Source organism: Balaenoptera acutorostrata, chromosome 17 (genome assembly GCF_949987535.1).
Source record: "Balaenoptera acutorostrata chromosome 17, mBalAcu1.1, whole genome shotgun sequence".
Lineage (NCBI taxonomy): Eukaryota > Metazoa > Chordata > Mammalia > Artiodactyla > Balaenopteridae > Balaenoptera > Balaenoptera acutorostrata.
Genome location: NC_080080.1, coordinates 39,483,185 through 39,500,203, shown reverse-complemented (window position 1 = coordinate 39,500,203; position 17,019 = coordinate 39,483,185). Strand labels below are relative to the sequence as shown.

General features: G+C 42.5%; 1 protein-coding gene across 4 annotated transcripts in view; it reads left to right on the top strand.

The window, feature by feature from the left end:
* CPQ (carboxypeptidase Q) overlaps positions 1–17,019 on the top strand; it is a 505,229-nt gene that overhangs the window by 442,232 nt on the left and 45,978 nt on the right. The window contains exon 8 of one of the 4 annotated variants that reach the window (XM_057532251.1): positions 10,509–10,613. The exons of the other annotated variants lie outside the window; for them this stretch is intronic. Coding sequence (XP_057388234.1) covers positions 10,509–10,564 — 56 coding nt within the window. The 3' untranslated portion in view covers positions 10,565–10,613. Of the gene's footprint in view, positions 1–10,508; positions 10,614–17,019 lie in introns of those variants that run through there. 4 annotated transcript variants of the gene reach the window in all.

Here is a 17,019-nt window from a genome sequence, read left to right as displayed (position 1 = left end):
CTATTACCGTTTTCTTAATTGTTTTGGGTTTATTATTGTAGGTCTTTTCCTTCTCTTGTGTTTCCTGCCTAGAGAAGTTCCTTTAGCATTTGTTGTAATGCTGGTGTGGTGGTGCTGAATTCTGTTAGCTTTTACTTGTCCGTGAAGGTTTTAATTTCTCTGCTGAATATGAATGACATCCTTGCTGGGTAGAGTAATCTTGGTTGTAGTTTTTTCCCTTTCATCACTTTAAATATGTCCTGCCACTCCCTTCTGGCTTGCAGAGTTTCTGCTGAAAGATCAGCTGTTAACCTTATGGGGATTCCCTTGTATGTTATTTGTTGTTTTTCCCTTGCTGTTTTTAATATTTTTTCTTGTATTTAATTTTTTTTAGCTTGATTAATATGTATCTTGGTGTGTTTCTCCTTCGATTTATCCTGTATGGGACTCTCTGCGCTTCCTGGACTTGATTGACTATTTTCTTTCCCATATTAGGGAAGTTTTCAACTTTAATATCTTCAAATATTTTCTCAGTCCCTTTCTTTTTCTCTTCTTCTTCTGGGACCCCTATAATTCGAATGTTGGTGCGTTTAATGTTGTCCCAGTGGTCTGTGAGACTGTCCTCAATTCTTTTCATTCTTTTTTCTTTATTCTGCTCTGCTGTAATTATTTCCACTATTTTATCTTCCAGGTCACTTATCCGTTCTTCTGTCTCAGTTATTGTGCTATTGATTCCTTCTGGAGAATTTTTAGTTTCATTTATTGTGTTGTCCATCATTGTTTGTTTGGTCTTATTTCTTCTAGGTCCTTGTTAAACGTTTATTGTATTTTCTCCATTCTATTTCCAAGATTTTGGATCACATTACTGTCATTACTCTGAATTCTTTTTCAGGTAGACTGCATATTTCCTGTTCATTTGTTTGGTCTGGTGGGTTTTTGCCTTGCTCCTTCATCTGCTGTGTGTTTCTCTGTTTTCTTATTTTGCTTAACTTACTGTGTGTGGGGTCTCCTTTTCGCAGGCTGCAGATTCGTAGTTCCTGTTGTTTTTGGTGTCTGCCCCCAGTGGGTAAGGTTGGTTCAGTGGGTTGTGTAGGCTTCCTGGTGGGGAGGACTGGTGCCTTTGTTCTGGTGGATGTGGCCAGATCTTGTCTTTCTGGTGGGCAGGACCACATCCGGTGGTGTATTTTGGGATTTCTGTGAACTTATTATGATTTTAGGCAGCCTCTCTGTTAATGGGTGGGGTTGTGTTCCTGTCTTGCTAGTTCTTTGGCATAGGATGTCCAACACTGTAGCTTGCTGGTCGTTGAGTGGAGCTGTATCTTAGCATTGAGATGGAGATCTCTGGGAGAGCTTTTGCCTTTTGATATTATGTGGAGCTGGGACCTCTCTGGTGGACCAATGTCCTGAACTCGGCTCTCCCACCTCAGAGGCACAGACCTGACACCTGGCCGGAGCACCAAGACCCTGTCAGCCACAAGGCTCAGAAGAAAAGGGAGAAAAACAGAAAGAAAGAAAAATTAAAATAAAATAAAGTTATTAAAATTTAAAGAATTATTAAAAATTTAAAAAATTAAAAGTAATAAAAAAAAGAAAGAAGAGAGCAACCAAACCAAAAAACAAATCCACCGATGATAACAAGCACTAAAAACTCTACTGAAGAAAAAAACAAAAAATGGAGAGACAGAACCCTAGGACAAATGGTAAAAGCAAAGCTATACAGACAAAATCACACAAAGAAGCATACACATACACACTCACAAAAAGAGAAAAAGGAAAAAAATATATATATATATATAAAAGGAAGAGAGCAACCAAATCAATAAACAATTCTACCAATGATAATAAACTGTAAACTCTAAATACTAAACTAACATAAACATAAAACCAGAAACAAATTAGATGCAGAAAGCAAACCCCAATTCTACAGTTGCTCCCATGTCCACCGCCTCAATTTTGGGATGATTCATGTCTATTCAGGTATTCCACAGATGCAGGATACATCAAGTTGTTTGTGGAGATTTAATCTGCTTCTCCTGAGGCTGCTGGGAGAGATTTCCCTTTCTCTTCTTTGTTCACACAGCTCCTGGAGTTCGGCTTTGGATTTGTCCCCACCTCTGCGTGTAGGTCGCCTGAGGGCGTCTGTTATTCACTCAGACAGGACGGGGTTAAAGGAGCAGCTGATTAGGGGGCTCTGGCTCACTCAGGCTGGGGGGAGGGAGGGGTACAGAATGTGGGGCGAGCCTGCGGCGGCAGAGGCCTGCATGACGTTGCACCAGCCTGAGGCGCGCTGTGCGTTCTCCCAGGGAAGTTGTCCCTGGATCATGGGACCCTGACAGTGGCGGGCTGCACAGGCTCCCAGGAGGGGAGGTGTGGATAGTGACCTGGGCTTGCACACAGGCTTCTTGGTGGTGGCAGCAGCAGCCTTAGCGTCTCATGCCCCTCTCTGTGGTCCACACTGATAGCCGCGGCTCGCGCCTGTCTCTGGAGCTCGTTTAGGCTGCGCTCTGAATCCCCTCTCCTCGTGCACCAGGAAACAAAGAGGCAAGAAAAAAATCTCTTGCCTGTTCGGCAGCTCCAGACCTTTTCCCGGACTCCCTCCCGGCTAGCTGTGGTGCGCTAACCCCTTCAGGCTGTGTTCACGCAGCCAACCCCAGTCCTCTCCCTGCGATCCGACCGAAGCCCGAGCCTCAGCTCCCAGCCCCCGCCCGCCCCAGCAGGTGAGCAGACAAGCCTCTTGGGCTGGTGAGTGCTGGTCAGCACTGATCCTCTGTGCGGGAACCTCTCTGCTTTGCCCTCTGCACCCCTGTTGCTGCGCTCTCCTCCGTGGCTCCGAAGCTTCCCCCCAGTGCCCATCCCCTGTCTCTGCCAGTGCCAGGGTTCCTAGTGTGTGGAAACCTTTCCTCCTTCACAGCTCCCTCCCAGAAGTGCAGGTCCCATCCCTATTCTTTTGTCTCTGTTTTTTTTTTTCCTTCTTTTGCCCTACCCAGGTACATGGGGAGTTTTTGCCTTTTGGGAAGTCTGAGGTCTTCTGCAGGCGTTCAGTAGGTGTTCTGTAGGAGTTGTTCCACGTGTAGATGTATTTCTGATGTATTTGTGGGAGGAAGGTGATCTCCATGTCTTACTCCTCCGCCATGTTGAAGCTCTATGGAGGTTTTTAATAAACCTCATTATTTGACAGTTAGTCAAATGTCTTGAATACGACATTCCTTCATTATTTATTTTTCCGCTTATGGTTATGTGTTAAGGATCTTTGGATGTTGTTTGCCCCCCAGGTGGTGGTTAATGACCGTGACTGCTAATAGGCTGGCTTCCACAGGCGCTTGTTAACAACTGCCTCACATATTCAATAGGCATTCTGTGCGAAGGGCTGGGAAATTAGATAAGCTGGCAAGTCTTTCCACATCTAATATCTATGATAATGGCTGCAAATTACATGGGACAGAAGGAATGGCCTTGCACTGTGAAAAAACAAGAGGGAATCAAGACAGCCTATGGCTCCTGGATTGGGCAGGCAGCTTCCTCTGGAGTACACCTCTCCCGGCGCTGGCTGCTGAGGTCAAGGGCTTTCACCCCTGCCTAACGAGCAGTCCTTCCTCAGCAAGTCTTCACCACCCCCCAACGTGCCAGGCTCTTCTCTTTATTTTAATCTTTTGTTATACTGGTAATTAGCATTATATCTTGAATAGTCAATTAAGAAATCCTAAACAGAATTTTAAATTTTAAAAGCTTTTCCACTAGGAAACCAGTTGCATTAATTTTGTGGACTGGAGGCAAGCTAAATTGGCCAAGTTTGTGCATTCATTACCTCATTCTAATCCTCAATATCACAAATGCAGAAGGCTGTCATTAAATTTGAGAACAGACAAGAACGGGGATTTCTTAATATGAGTGTTGAAAGATTAATTTGAAAAGATCTCACTAAAAAACACAAAAGGTTATTGCTAACATGGGATATTTTATATTCATAGTCTGTACCTGGTTTAAAAAATTCCTATTTGCAGTACCCAATTTAAAAAGAGGTTATACATTTAGAGCACTTTATCAAATTTTAAGTTTAAATAGTTATAGTTATTATTTTGTTCTGGTGATACGCAAGCACAGTTTGTAAGATAATATTGGAAGCTTCTTTTCTCATCAACGGATATTTGGCTTCCAGTTATTAAACATTTTACATCCAAACAGAAGTTAAAAACAAAGAGGAAAAAAAGGGAGAAAATGAGGGGTTTTTTATTTCACCTATTTTCTTCATAATATGACTTCAAAAGATAAAGTACTTACTTCTTTAACAATATTTCATACTTTGTGTTTGCCCTAAAAATATTGATGGCAAAGAGGAAGTGGTAGTGATGAAAGCAGTGGTAATAAATTTCAGGTAAGTAGAGTTAATTTATTATTTGCCAAGAAGAGAGTGGGGTAAAAATGTAAATATTTCACCTTTGATCAATGGAATTTTAATTTTATAAATAGCTATATACCTTGATTTATACATCTGTAGCACATTTTAAACATCTGTGCTCAAGATGACCATTTGGGAAAAGGAAGCTAAAAGGTTCCTTGACTTCGCTTCATACCAGTTGTCTGGTTCTCTGTACTGCATTCAGATCCCAAATGAGACCTTTGTAAAGAGAGATTTTACACAGCTTGCTTGCCTTAGTTTATATTGTGTAACCTAGAATGGCTTTTTAAAATTTAGTAATTTTAGTGATTTTGCTATGAGTTTTCAAACGTTATACAATTGTGGAAGAATTGAAACTTATCAGTTTCAGTAGTGAAAGTGAGAATAATTGAGATTTAAATGCTAAACAGGCTGTTGATCCTCTTAGCTCTGTTACTGCAGGCCCCTCACTCCCTTGTGTTTCCTTTATTAGTTCATGAGAGATTTTTGCATTCAGAACCTAGGGCTTGGTTTAAAAAATGCTGCTTTAGGGTAACAGACTGGTTTGTACCATTATTTTCATCACACTTGGTTAATTTTAGCCATTGATAGCTTAAAAACCTTGATTAAAACTACTGCATATACAGGAAGAAAAGAAATAGATTGCCTGAAGCATAGCTATAAAATACAAAGTCCAAGCTATGCTTGAAATAACTTTTACAGGTGACCCTTCTATTTAAAAAATAATAATATATAATATTAGACTCCCAAGATTCCTAGGCAGCCATTGCTAATAAGAAAATTGCATTGCTTCTATCTACCCTTACTGTATATTTGTTTCTTTTCTGAAAGCACAGGCCTAGAAGCAATTTTAATAATCCAGAATATATCCTAAGTCCCTGCTTCAATCAAGACCAGACCTAAGGCCACAGATTCTGCTAACGTCAAAATAGCTACTAGTTCCCGCTATTACTACAGGGGTCATCCCCCTGCCCCATGAGCATAAGAACAGCAGTTTTGTTATAAGAGGATCTGAAAAACCTCTGGATCCCTTTATGCTGGAGATCTATTTATTTTGTAGCCAATACAAACTAAGGGGCCCTTCTGAAATTTTTGCTTGGTGACTCCTGAATGAAACATCTGCCACTTTTTCCTTTTCAACACTATTCCTAATGTGTTTTGAACTCAACTTAGGATAGGGGCTGGGGGGGGGGTGTTGATCTTTTCTTTAACTTTGAGTGGCTTTTTGCAAACACTTGCTTACCCTGGACCAGTAGTATTCAAACAATGTAATTGAGAAGCTCTTGTAAAGCTTATTAAAAGTGCAGGTTCCTGAGTCCCATACCGGAAACACTATTGTAGTAAGTCTGTGGTGGGATCTCGAATCTTCACTTTTCTTAAGTTCCCCTGATGATTAAGATGTAGGGTATCTGGGAACCATCCTTTGAGGAAGAGGATGGGTTGAGTCCTTACACGTTCAAACAGCAACTACCTATTGTAACCACCTAAGAATTAGATGATCTAGGCAGTGTTTTCCCAGGTTTGTTAATGTTATCAGGTTCAGAACCAAAGACTACTTGGCCTGAAAGCAGTTTGGTAGCTACTGAGAGAGCTCTGGGATGGGAAGACCTGGGTGAGTTCCAGGGCCCTGTTGATGAAGCTTTGGCAGCGTTGAGCGACTTATTACTATGACTCAGTTTTCTAGTATATGAGGGGCGATAATTATCTTTGCCTTCTACCCACCTAATGCTACCAATGCACCTACCAATGCTCTGACAAATGTTGAGGCACAACTTGTGAAAATCAACTAATTCCTACATGGTACAGTAGTTACATAAGTAACAGATTTCCAGAAACCAAACACCTATAGAAAACCCAGCATTTTCCGTATGTTTTACAATAATTTCCCTCAGTTTTAGATGATGGTTTGTAAGACTATTTCCTCAGAGACTTTGCCCATAACTTTCAACTTTACCTTCATCCTGTCTCAATTCATTTCTATAAAGATATCGAGATGCCAGATTACATGTCATGTTTCCAAACCATCCTCTAACTGGTACCCTTGGAAATATTACATTTCCCATGCTCAGAACCTAGGAGGTCAACCATATTTGACTCACTGAAAATAGCAAACAGCTGCTGAGCTAGCCTGAGATAATATATGGGATTAAAAGTCAGGTTAAACCACAAAGGCCTTCCCTTCCCAATCATGAGTCAGTGTGTGGGTGCTTCTTTGCAAGACTGCATGCAAAAGAGAAGGAGCTGAGTGAGGGAAATCTCTCAAGTGGTTCTTTGGAATTGGAAATTTTTGAAAGGAAGCATCCTTGCTCCCTCACTAGAGGAACCTCTCTCATTGTTTCACCCACTTCATCCTTTCCAGACATTATGTGCACTTCAGAGCAATGTGCAGCAAGAGTGCCTGTCACCTCTGCTTTGTCAAAGGCCGGGGAGATGCCTGTGGTGGAAAAAGGCGGGTCTATCACTCGTTGCACAGGAACTTTGTTTTAGTCTGGACTTATACAAAACTATGAAGTGGCTTGTTTTGACTCACTTTGTCAGTCATAGAACGCCCTTGTCTGAGGCTGGTGTTCTGTGAGGTTCTTCATGTGTCCAGCAGGAGAACAAGGTGGCCTGGCTTCTTTAACAGCCCTGCCACCTACCTGTAAGTGTCACACCAGTTCCCGGATGTCAGAGGCTGCTTTCTTCTTTTTCAGAGCAGATGTCCTGGTAGTATAAAATCAGTTTTAGAGCAGTATGATTTTTTTTGTCGTGAACATTTCAGGTTCTCTTCATAGGTGCTGTTTTTTTAAAGTTAATCTTCAGCTTTGCCATGGTTTGTTTATAATCAGTTTATCTGTTCTCAAGTTGTGTGTCCCTAGCATTTAGGGACTTATGCGTTTGGGATATTTAGGGACTTAGAAACAGTAAGAAGAGTGAGGAGAGGTTCCTCCCCATGAAGCAGTAGATCAGTAGGGAAATTATAAGGAGGAGCAAGGGGACATAAAATTGTTGCAAGTCTACTGAAGTGTGGAATAGATGGGTGCACAGACGGATGGATGGATATAAAATATCAGGCCCATCCGAACTCCTTGCCACCCAGATAAGCTGCAATTATCCTGAATACCTCTAAAACCAATAATCAACAAGGTACATGATTCCTCCCATTTTATGATTTCTTTGTTTATGTATGTACATACATACCTATGTATTCCACCTGGTACTGACGCAAAATACTGAAATCCTGGGCTGCTAAAATTATGAGAAAAAGCAGCTAATGTTTCAGGAGGTTTTCTTAACTAAGGGGAAAGTAAGTAGAAAACTGTTTGCAACGTGTGGTTTTAATCCCCATTACCTTTGAAATCTGTCAGAAGTCTCTTGTCAGCTGTGGTTATCCTCAGAATCATAAGGTTTGAAACCTATGAAATGTTCATTTTCATAGAAACATAGAATAGAGTTAGGGTGTTAAAGATTCATTCCTTAAAGACGCAGACGTAGAGAACGGACTTGAAGGCACAGCAGGGGAACGGGAAGCTGGAACAAAGTGAAAGAGTCGCATTGGCATATATACACACTACCAAATGTGAAATGGGTGGCTAGTGGGAAGCAGCCGCATAGCACAGGGAGATCAGCTCGGTGCTTTGTGACCACCTAGAGGGGTGGGATAGGGAGGGTGGGAGGGAGGCTCAAGAGGGAGGGGATATGGGGATATATGTATACATATAGCTCATTCACTTTGTTGTACAGCAGAAACTAACACAACATTGTAAAGCAATTATACTCCAATAAAGATATTTTTAAAAAAAAGAAAAAGAAAAAAAAAGATGCATTCCTTTTCCAACAGGCACTTCTGTAGAAACACTCAGTGGAGAGGGATCCTTCCTCAAGAGGTGTGGGAAAGAGCCCAGTGATGCCACATGAGTGGCATCGATAGCTACAGAGGCTGAACTCTCAATGTTTAGTACCCTGGGCACAGGACAGTGATCCCTCTTCTTTGCTGGATTCTTTGTAAGGGCTGAGCCTACCGAGAGGTTAAACCACCAATCAGAATTTGAAATCTTTAAGGGAAACCATTTGCCTGCAATTTCTTTTCCTTCTACTTTAAAGCCTTGTCACAGCCAATATCTAGAGCCTGTGGCAGCATAAGGTATGAGGCTTCATAAACAGAGGTACGGAGTGTCCTTGGTAAGCCCCTCCTTCTACTGTTGGCGTATGTGAAAGCCTCCTTGCTCCTTTTTACTTTTCTTTTCTTTTTTTTTTCTTGTTTCATATTGAGCATTCTGAAAAGAACATAATTCTTCTCTGATAACTCTTATAAAACACTTTTGTGCTTGGCTCTCCAAAGATTAAGAATTGGACACATAATTCTCCATTCATTTCTCAAGTGTCAAGAGAGAATTGAGGTGGGATTGGAGAAGATGGCGGAAGAGTAAGACGCGGAGATCACATTCCTTCCCACAGATACAGTAGAAATACATCTACACGTGGAACGGCTCCTACAGAACACCCACTGAACGCTGGCAGAAAACGTCCGACCTCCAAAAAGGCAAGAAACTCCCCCCGTACTTGGGTAGGGCAAAAGAAAAAAGAAATAACAGAGACAAAAGAATAGGGACGGCACCTGCACCAGAGGGAGGGAGCTGTGAAGGAGGAAAGGTTTCCACGCACTAGGAGCCCCTTCGCGGGCGGAGACTGCGGGGGGCGGAGGGGGGAAGCTTCAGAGCCACGGAGGAGAGCGCAGCCACAGAGGTGCGGAGGGCAAAGCGGAGAGGTTCCCGCACAGAGGCTCGGCGCCGAGCAGCACTCACCAGCCCAAGAGGCTTGTCTGCTCACCTGCTGGGGCGGGCGGGGGCTGGGAGCTGAGGCTCCGGCTTCGGTCGGATCGCAGGGAGAGGACTGGGGCTGGCGGCGTGAACACAGCCTGAAGGGGTTAGCGCACCACAGCTAGCCCGGAGGGAGTCCGGGGAAAAAGTCTGCAGCTGCCGAAGAGGCAGGAGACTTTTTCTTGCCTCTTTGTTTCGCGGCGGGCAAGGAGAGGGGATTCAGAGCGCCGCCTAAACGAACTCCAGAGAAGGGCGCGAGCCGCGGCTATCAGCGCGGATCCCACAGCAACAGGGGCGCAGAGGGAAAATCGGAGAGACTCCCGCACAGAGGCTCGGCGCCGAGCGGCGCTCACCAGCCCGAGAGGCTTGTCTGCTCCCCCGCCGGGGCGGGCGGGGCTGGGAGCTGAGGCTCGGGCTGCGGTCGGATCGCAGGGAGAGGACTGGGGCTGGCGGCGTGAACACAGCCTGAAGGGGTTGGCGCACCACAGCTAGCCGGGAGGGAGACCGGGAAAAGGTCTGCAGCTGCCGAAGAGGCAAGAGACTTTTTCTTGCCTCTTTGTTTCGCTGCGCGCAAGGAGAGGGGATTCAGAGCGCCGCCTAAACGAACTCCAGAGAAGGGCGCAAGCCACGGCGATCAGCGCGGACCCCAGAGACGGGCGTGAGACGCTGGGGCTGCTGCTGCCGCCTCCAAAAAGCCTGTGTGTGAGCACAGGTCACTCTCCACACCTCCCCTCCCGGGAGCCTGTGCAGCCCGCCACTGCCAGGGTCCCGGGATCCGGGGACAACATCCCCGGGAGAACGCACTGCGCGCCTCGAGCTGGTGCAACGTCACGCCGGCCTCGGCCGCCGCAGGCTCGCCCCGCCTCCTCCGTACCCCTCCCTCCCCGCGGCCTGGGTGAGCCAGAGCCCCCGAAGCAGCTGCTCCTTTAACCCCGTCCTGTCTGGGTGGGGAACAGACGCCCTCAGGCGACCTACACGCAGAGGCGGGTCCAAATCCAAAGCTGAACCCCAGGAGCTGTACGAACAGGGAAGAGAAGGGGAAATCTCTCCCAGCAGCCTCAGAAGCAGCGGATTAAAGCTCCACAAACAACGTGATGTACCTGCATCTGCTGAATACCTGAATAGACAACGAATCATCCCAAATTCAGGAGGTGGACTTTGGGAGCAGGAGATATTAATTTTTCCCCTTTTCCTTTTTTTGGTGAGTGTATATGTATATGCTTCTGGGTGAGATTTTGTCTGTATAGCTTTGCTTTACAATAGCTTTATTTTACTTCACTATATTATAGCCTCTTTCTTTCTTTCTTTCTATTTTTTCTCCCTTTTACTCTGAGCCGTGTGGACGAAAGGCTCTTGGTGCTCCAGCCAGGCATCAGGGCCGTGCCTCTGAGGTGGGAGAGCCAACTTCAGAACACTGGTCCACAAGAGACCTCCCAGCTCCACGTAATACCAAACGGCAAAAATCTCCCAGAGATCTCCATCTCAACATCAAGACCCAGCTTCACTCAACGACCAGCAAGCTACAGTGCTGGACATCCTATGCCAAACAACTAGCTAGACAGGAACACAACCCCATCCATTGGCAGAGAGGCTGCCTAAAATCATAATAAGGCCACAGACACCACAAAATACACCACCAGACGTGGACGTGCCCACCAGAAAGACAAGATCTAGCCTCATCCACCAGAACTCAGGCACTAGTTCCCTCCACCAGGAAGCCTACACAACCCACTGAACCAACCTTAGCCGCTGGGGACAGATACCAAAAACAACGGGAACTACGAACCTGCAGCCTGTGAAAAGGAGACCCCAAACACAGTAAGATAGGCAAAATGAGACGACAGAAAAACGCACAGCAGATGAAGGAGCAGGCTCAAAACACACTGGACTTAACAAATGAAGAGGAAATAGGTAGTCTACCTGAAAAAGAATTCAGAATAATGATAGTAAGGATGATCCAAAATCTTGGAAATAGAATAGACAAAATGCAAGAAACATTTAACAAGGATGTAGAAGAACTAAAGAGGAACCAAGCAATGATGAAAAACACAATAAATGAAATTAAAAATACTCTAGATGGGATCAATAGTAGAATAACTGAGGCAGAAGAAAGGATAAGTGACCTGGAAGATAAAATGGTGGAAATAACTACTACAGAGCAGGATAAAGAAAAAAGAATGAAAAGAACTGAGGACAGTCTCAGGGACCTCTGGGACAACATTAAACGTGCCAACATTCGAATTATAGGGGTACCAGAAGAAGAAGAGAAAAAGAAAGGGACTGAGAAAATTTTTGAAGAGATTATAGTTGAAAACTTCCCTAATATGGGAAAGGAAATAGTTAATCAAGTCCTGGAAGCACAGAGAGTCCCATACAGGATAAACCCAAGGAGGAACACGCCAAGACACATATTAATCAAACTGTCAAAAATTAAATATAAGGAAAACATATTAAAGGCAGCAAGGGAAAAAAAACAAATAACACACAAGGGAATCCCCATAAGGTTAACATCTGATCTCTCAGCAGAAACTCTGCAAGCCAGAAGGGAGTGGCAGGATATACTTAAAGTGATGAAGGAGAAAAACCTACAACCAAGATTACTCTACCCAGCAAGGATCTCATTCAGATTCGATGGAGAAATTAAAACCTTTACAGACAAGCAAAAGCTGAGAGAGTTCAGCACCACCAAACCAGCTTTACAACAAATGCTAAAGGAACTTCTCTAGGCAAGAAACACAAGAGAAGGAAAACACCTACAATAACAAACCCAATACATTTAAGAAAATGGGAATAGGAACATACATATTGATAATTACCTTGAATGTAAATGGATTAAATGCTCCCACCAAAAGACACAGGCTGGCTGAATGGATACAAAAACAAGACCCATACATATGCTGTCTACAAGAGACCCACTTCAGACCTAGGGACACATACAGACTGAAAGTGAGGGGATGGAAAAAGATATTCCATGCAAATGGAAATCAAAAGAAAGCTGGAGTAGCAATTCTCATATCAGACAAAATAGACTTTAAAATAAAGACTATTACAAGAGACAAAGAAGGACACTATATAATGATCAAGGGATCGATCCAAGAGGAAGGTATAACAATTGTAAATATTTATGCACCCAACATAGGAGCACCTCAATACATAAGGCAAATACTAACAGCCATGAAAGGGGAAATTGACAGCAACACAATCATAGTAGGGGACTTTAACACCCCACTTTCACCAATGGACAGATCATCCAAAATGAAAATAAATAAGGAAACACAAGCTTTAAATGATACATTAAACAATATGGACGTAATTGATATTTATAGGACATTCCACCCAAAAACAACAGAATACACATTTTTCTCAAGTGCTCATGGAACATTCTCCAGGATAGATCATATCTTGGGTCACAAATCAAGCCTTGGTAAATTTAAGAAAATTGAAATCGTATCAAGTATCTTTTCCGACCACAACGCTATGAGACTAGATATCAATTACAGGAAAAGATCTGTAAAAAATACAAACACATGGAGGCTACACAATACATTACTTAATAACGAAGTGATTACTGAAGAAATCAAAGGGGAAATCAAAAAATACCTAGAAACAAATGACAATGGAGACACGACGACCCAAAACCTATGGGACACAGCAAAAGCAGTGCTAAGAGGGAAGTTTATAGCAATACAAGCCTACCTCAAGAAACAGGAAACATCTCGAATAAACAACCTAACCTTGCACCTAAAGCAATTAGAGAAAGAAGAACAAAAAAACCCCAAAGCCAGCAGAAGGAAAGAAATTATAAAGATCAGGTCAGAAATAAATGAAAAAGAAATGAAGGAAACAATAGCAAAAATCAATGAAACTAAAAGCTGGTTCTTTGAGAAGATAAACAAAATTGATAAACCATTAGCCAGACTCATCAAGAGAAAAAGGGAGAAGACTCAGATCAATAGAATTAGAAATGAAAAAGAAGTAACCACTGACACTGCAGAAATACAAAGGATCATGAGAGATTACTACAAGCAACTATATGCCAATAAAATGGACAACCTGGAAGAAATGGACAGATTCTTAGAAATGCACAAACTGCCGAGACTGAACCAGGAAGAAATAGAAAATATGAACAGACCAATCACAAGCACTGAAATTGAAACTGTGATTAAAAACCTTCCAACAAACAAAAGCCCAGGACCAGATGGCTTCACAGGCGAATTCTATCAAACATTTAGAGAAGAGCTAACACCTATCCTTCTCAAACTCTTCCAAAATATTGCAGAGGGAGGAACACTCCCAAACTCATTCTACGAGGCCACCATCACCCTGATACCAAAACCAGACAAAGATGTCACAAAGAAAGAAAACTACAGGCCAATATCACTGATGAACATAGATGCAAAAATCCTCAACAAAATACTAGCAAACAGAATCCAACAGCACATTAAAAGGATCATACACCATGATCAAGTGGGGTTTATCCCAGGAATGCAAGGATTCTTCAATATACGCAAATCAATCAATGTGATACACCATATTAACAAATTGAAGGAGAAAAACCATATGATCATCTCAATAGATGCAGAGAAAGCTTTTGGCAAAATTCAACACCCATTTATGATAAAAGCCCTGCAGAAAGTAGGCATAGAGGGAACTTTCCTCAACATAATAAAGGCCATATATGACAAACCCACAGCCAACATTGTCCTCAATGGTGAAAAACTGAAACCATTTCCACTAAGATCAGGAACAAGACAAGGTTGCCCACTCTCACCACTATTATTCAACATAGTTTTGGAAGTGTTAGCCACAGCAATCAGAGAAGACAAAGAAATAAAAGGAATCCAAATCGGAAAAGAAGAAGTAAAGCTGTCACTATTTGCAGATGACATGATACTGTACATAGAGAATCCTAAAGATGCTACCAGAAAACTCCTAGAGCTAATCAATGAATTTGGTAAAGTAGCAGGATACAAAATTAATGCACAGAAATCTCTTGCATTTCTATACACTAATGACGAAAAATCTGAAAGTGAAATTAAGAAAACACTCCCATTTACCATTGCAACAAAAAGAATAAAATATCTAGGAATAAACCTACCTAAGGAGACAAAAGACCTGTATGCAGAAAATTATAAGACACTGATGAAAGAAATTAAAGATGATACAAATAGATGGAGAGATATACCATGTTCCTGGATTGGAAGAATCAACATTGTGAAAATGTCTCTACTACCCAAAGCAATCTACAGATTCAATGCAATCCCTATCAAACTACCACTGCCATTTTTCACAGAACTAGAACAAAAAATTTCACAATTTGTATGGAAACACAAAAGACCCCGAATAGCCAAAGCAATCTTGAGAACGAAAAATGGAGCTGGGGGAATCAGGCTCCCTGACTTCAGACTATATTACAAAGCTTCAGTAATCAAGACAGTTTGGTATTGGCACAAAAACAGAAATATAGATCAATGGAACAGGATAGAAAGCCCAGAGATAAACCCACACACATATGGTCAACTTATCTTTGATAAAGGAGGCAAGCATATACAGTGGAGAAAAGACAGCCTCTTCAATAAGTGGTGCTGGGAAAATTGGACAGGAACATGTAAAAGTATGAAATTAGAACACTCCCTGACACCATGCACAAAAATAAACTCAAAATGGATTAAAGACCTAAGTGTAAGGGCAGACACTATCAAACTCTTAGAGGAAAACATAGGCAGAACACTCTATGACATACATCACAGCAAGATTCTTTTTGACCCAGCTCCCAGAGAAATGGAAATAAGAACACAAATAAACAAATGGGACCTAATGAAACTGAAAAGCTTTTGCACAGCAAAGGAAACCATAAACAAAACCAAAAGACAACCCTCAGAATGGGAGAAAATATTTGCAAATGAAGCAACTGACAAAGGATTAATCTCCAAGATTTACAAGCAGCTCATGCAGCTCAATAACAAAAAAACGAACAACCCAATCCAAAAATGGGCAGAAGATCTAAATAGACATTTCTCCAAAGAAGATATACAGATGGCCTACAGACACATGAAAGAATGCTCAACATCATTAATCATTAGAGAAATGCAAATCAAAACTACAATGAGATATCATCTCACACTGGTCAGAATGGCCATCATCAAAAAATCTAGAAACAATAAATGCTGGAGAGGGTGTGGAGGAAAGGGAACACTCTTGCACTGTTGGTGGGAATGTAAATTGATACAGCCACTATGGAGAACAGTATGGAGGTTCCTTAAAAAACGACAAATAGAACTACCATACGACCGAGCAATCCCACTACTGGGCATATACCCTGAGAAAACCATAGGTCAAAAAGAGTCATGTACCAAAATGTTCATTGCAGCTGTATTTACAATAGCCAGGACATGGAAGCAACCTAAATGTCCATCGACAGATGAATGGATAAAGAAGATGTGGCACATATATACAATGGAATATTACTCAGCCATAAAAAGAAATGAAATGGAGGTATTTGTAATGAGGTGGATGGAGTTAGAGTCTGTCATACAGAGTGAAGTAAGTCAGAAAGAGAAAAACAAATACAGTATGCTAACACATATATACGGAATCTAAGGGAAAAAAAAAAAAAAAAAGCCATGAAGAACCTAGTGGCAAGACGGGAATAAAGACACAGACCTACTAGAGAATGGACTTGAGGATATGGGGAGGGGGTGGGGTGAGATGTGACAGGGTAAGAGAGTGTCATGGACATATATACACTACCAAATGTAAAATAGATAGCTAGTGGGAAGCAGCCGCATAGCACAGGGAGATCAGCTCGGTGCTTTGTGACCACCTAGAGGGGTGGGATGGGGAGGGTGGGAGGGAGGGAGATGCAAGAGGGAAGAGAAATGGGAACATATTGTATATGTATAACTGATTCACTTTGTTATAAAGCAGATGCTAACACACTATTGTAAGGCAATTATACTTCAATAAAGACGTTTGAAAAAAAAAGAGAGAATTGAGTTTAAAGGCTCCAATTCCCTTGCAGGTTACCCTGTCGATCTAGATGAATTAGTATTCAACACAGCTTTGGGAAAATCTCAGATGATCTGCAGGTTTGCAAATTGTTCAGACTCATAATGAAATCCCAGGCTGAGGAAATCACTAAACAGTTCATGAGCATGAGCTTTTCCCTGGATGTCTGGACATCTTGGATCAATTCTGTCACTGCCTTCTTTTGCCTCTAGACATCCAAGGGCTGTTTGAGAAAGTCACATACACACCAACTTGGTGCCGCTGCAAACTCATGGCCTCCAACCATAGCTGGGCCTTCAGTGAGGCCCCCTGCTTCTGCTATGCGTCCTCAGTCACTTCCTCTCCCAAACGGTCTCCACCAACATCCTCCCGTTCTCCATTTTCTCCCTCCCTCGCTCAGCAAGGGTGGTCCATCATCCATCCTTTCCCACTCTCCCTTTTGGATACAACAGGGTATGTGTCTCTCTTCTTATCCATGGCTATGTTCTGGGTCCTGTACCCTTCCACACCCTCAAGCACCTCAAACTGACCAATATAGTTTCTATTCTATAGATTCAATCCTTTCTCTTCCTTAAAATGTTTCCCTTCAGAATATAAAATATTCTCAAGTCTTTAGCATTAAAAAAAAATTGTAAACACCTTTACATGACTCTGCCCTTCCAGCTCTTTTCTTTGCAGCCAAGCTTGTCTCCTCCCATTCATTCCTTTTCACACTACAGTGTGAATTCCACCTGGGGCAGTCTACCAAGGCTGCCCTTCCCAGGATTCAGTGATCCTTCTTTTGCCCAAATTGAACAGGCCCATGCTAGTCCTTTCCTTACTTGATTTTTCTGAAGC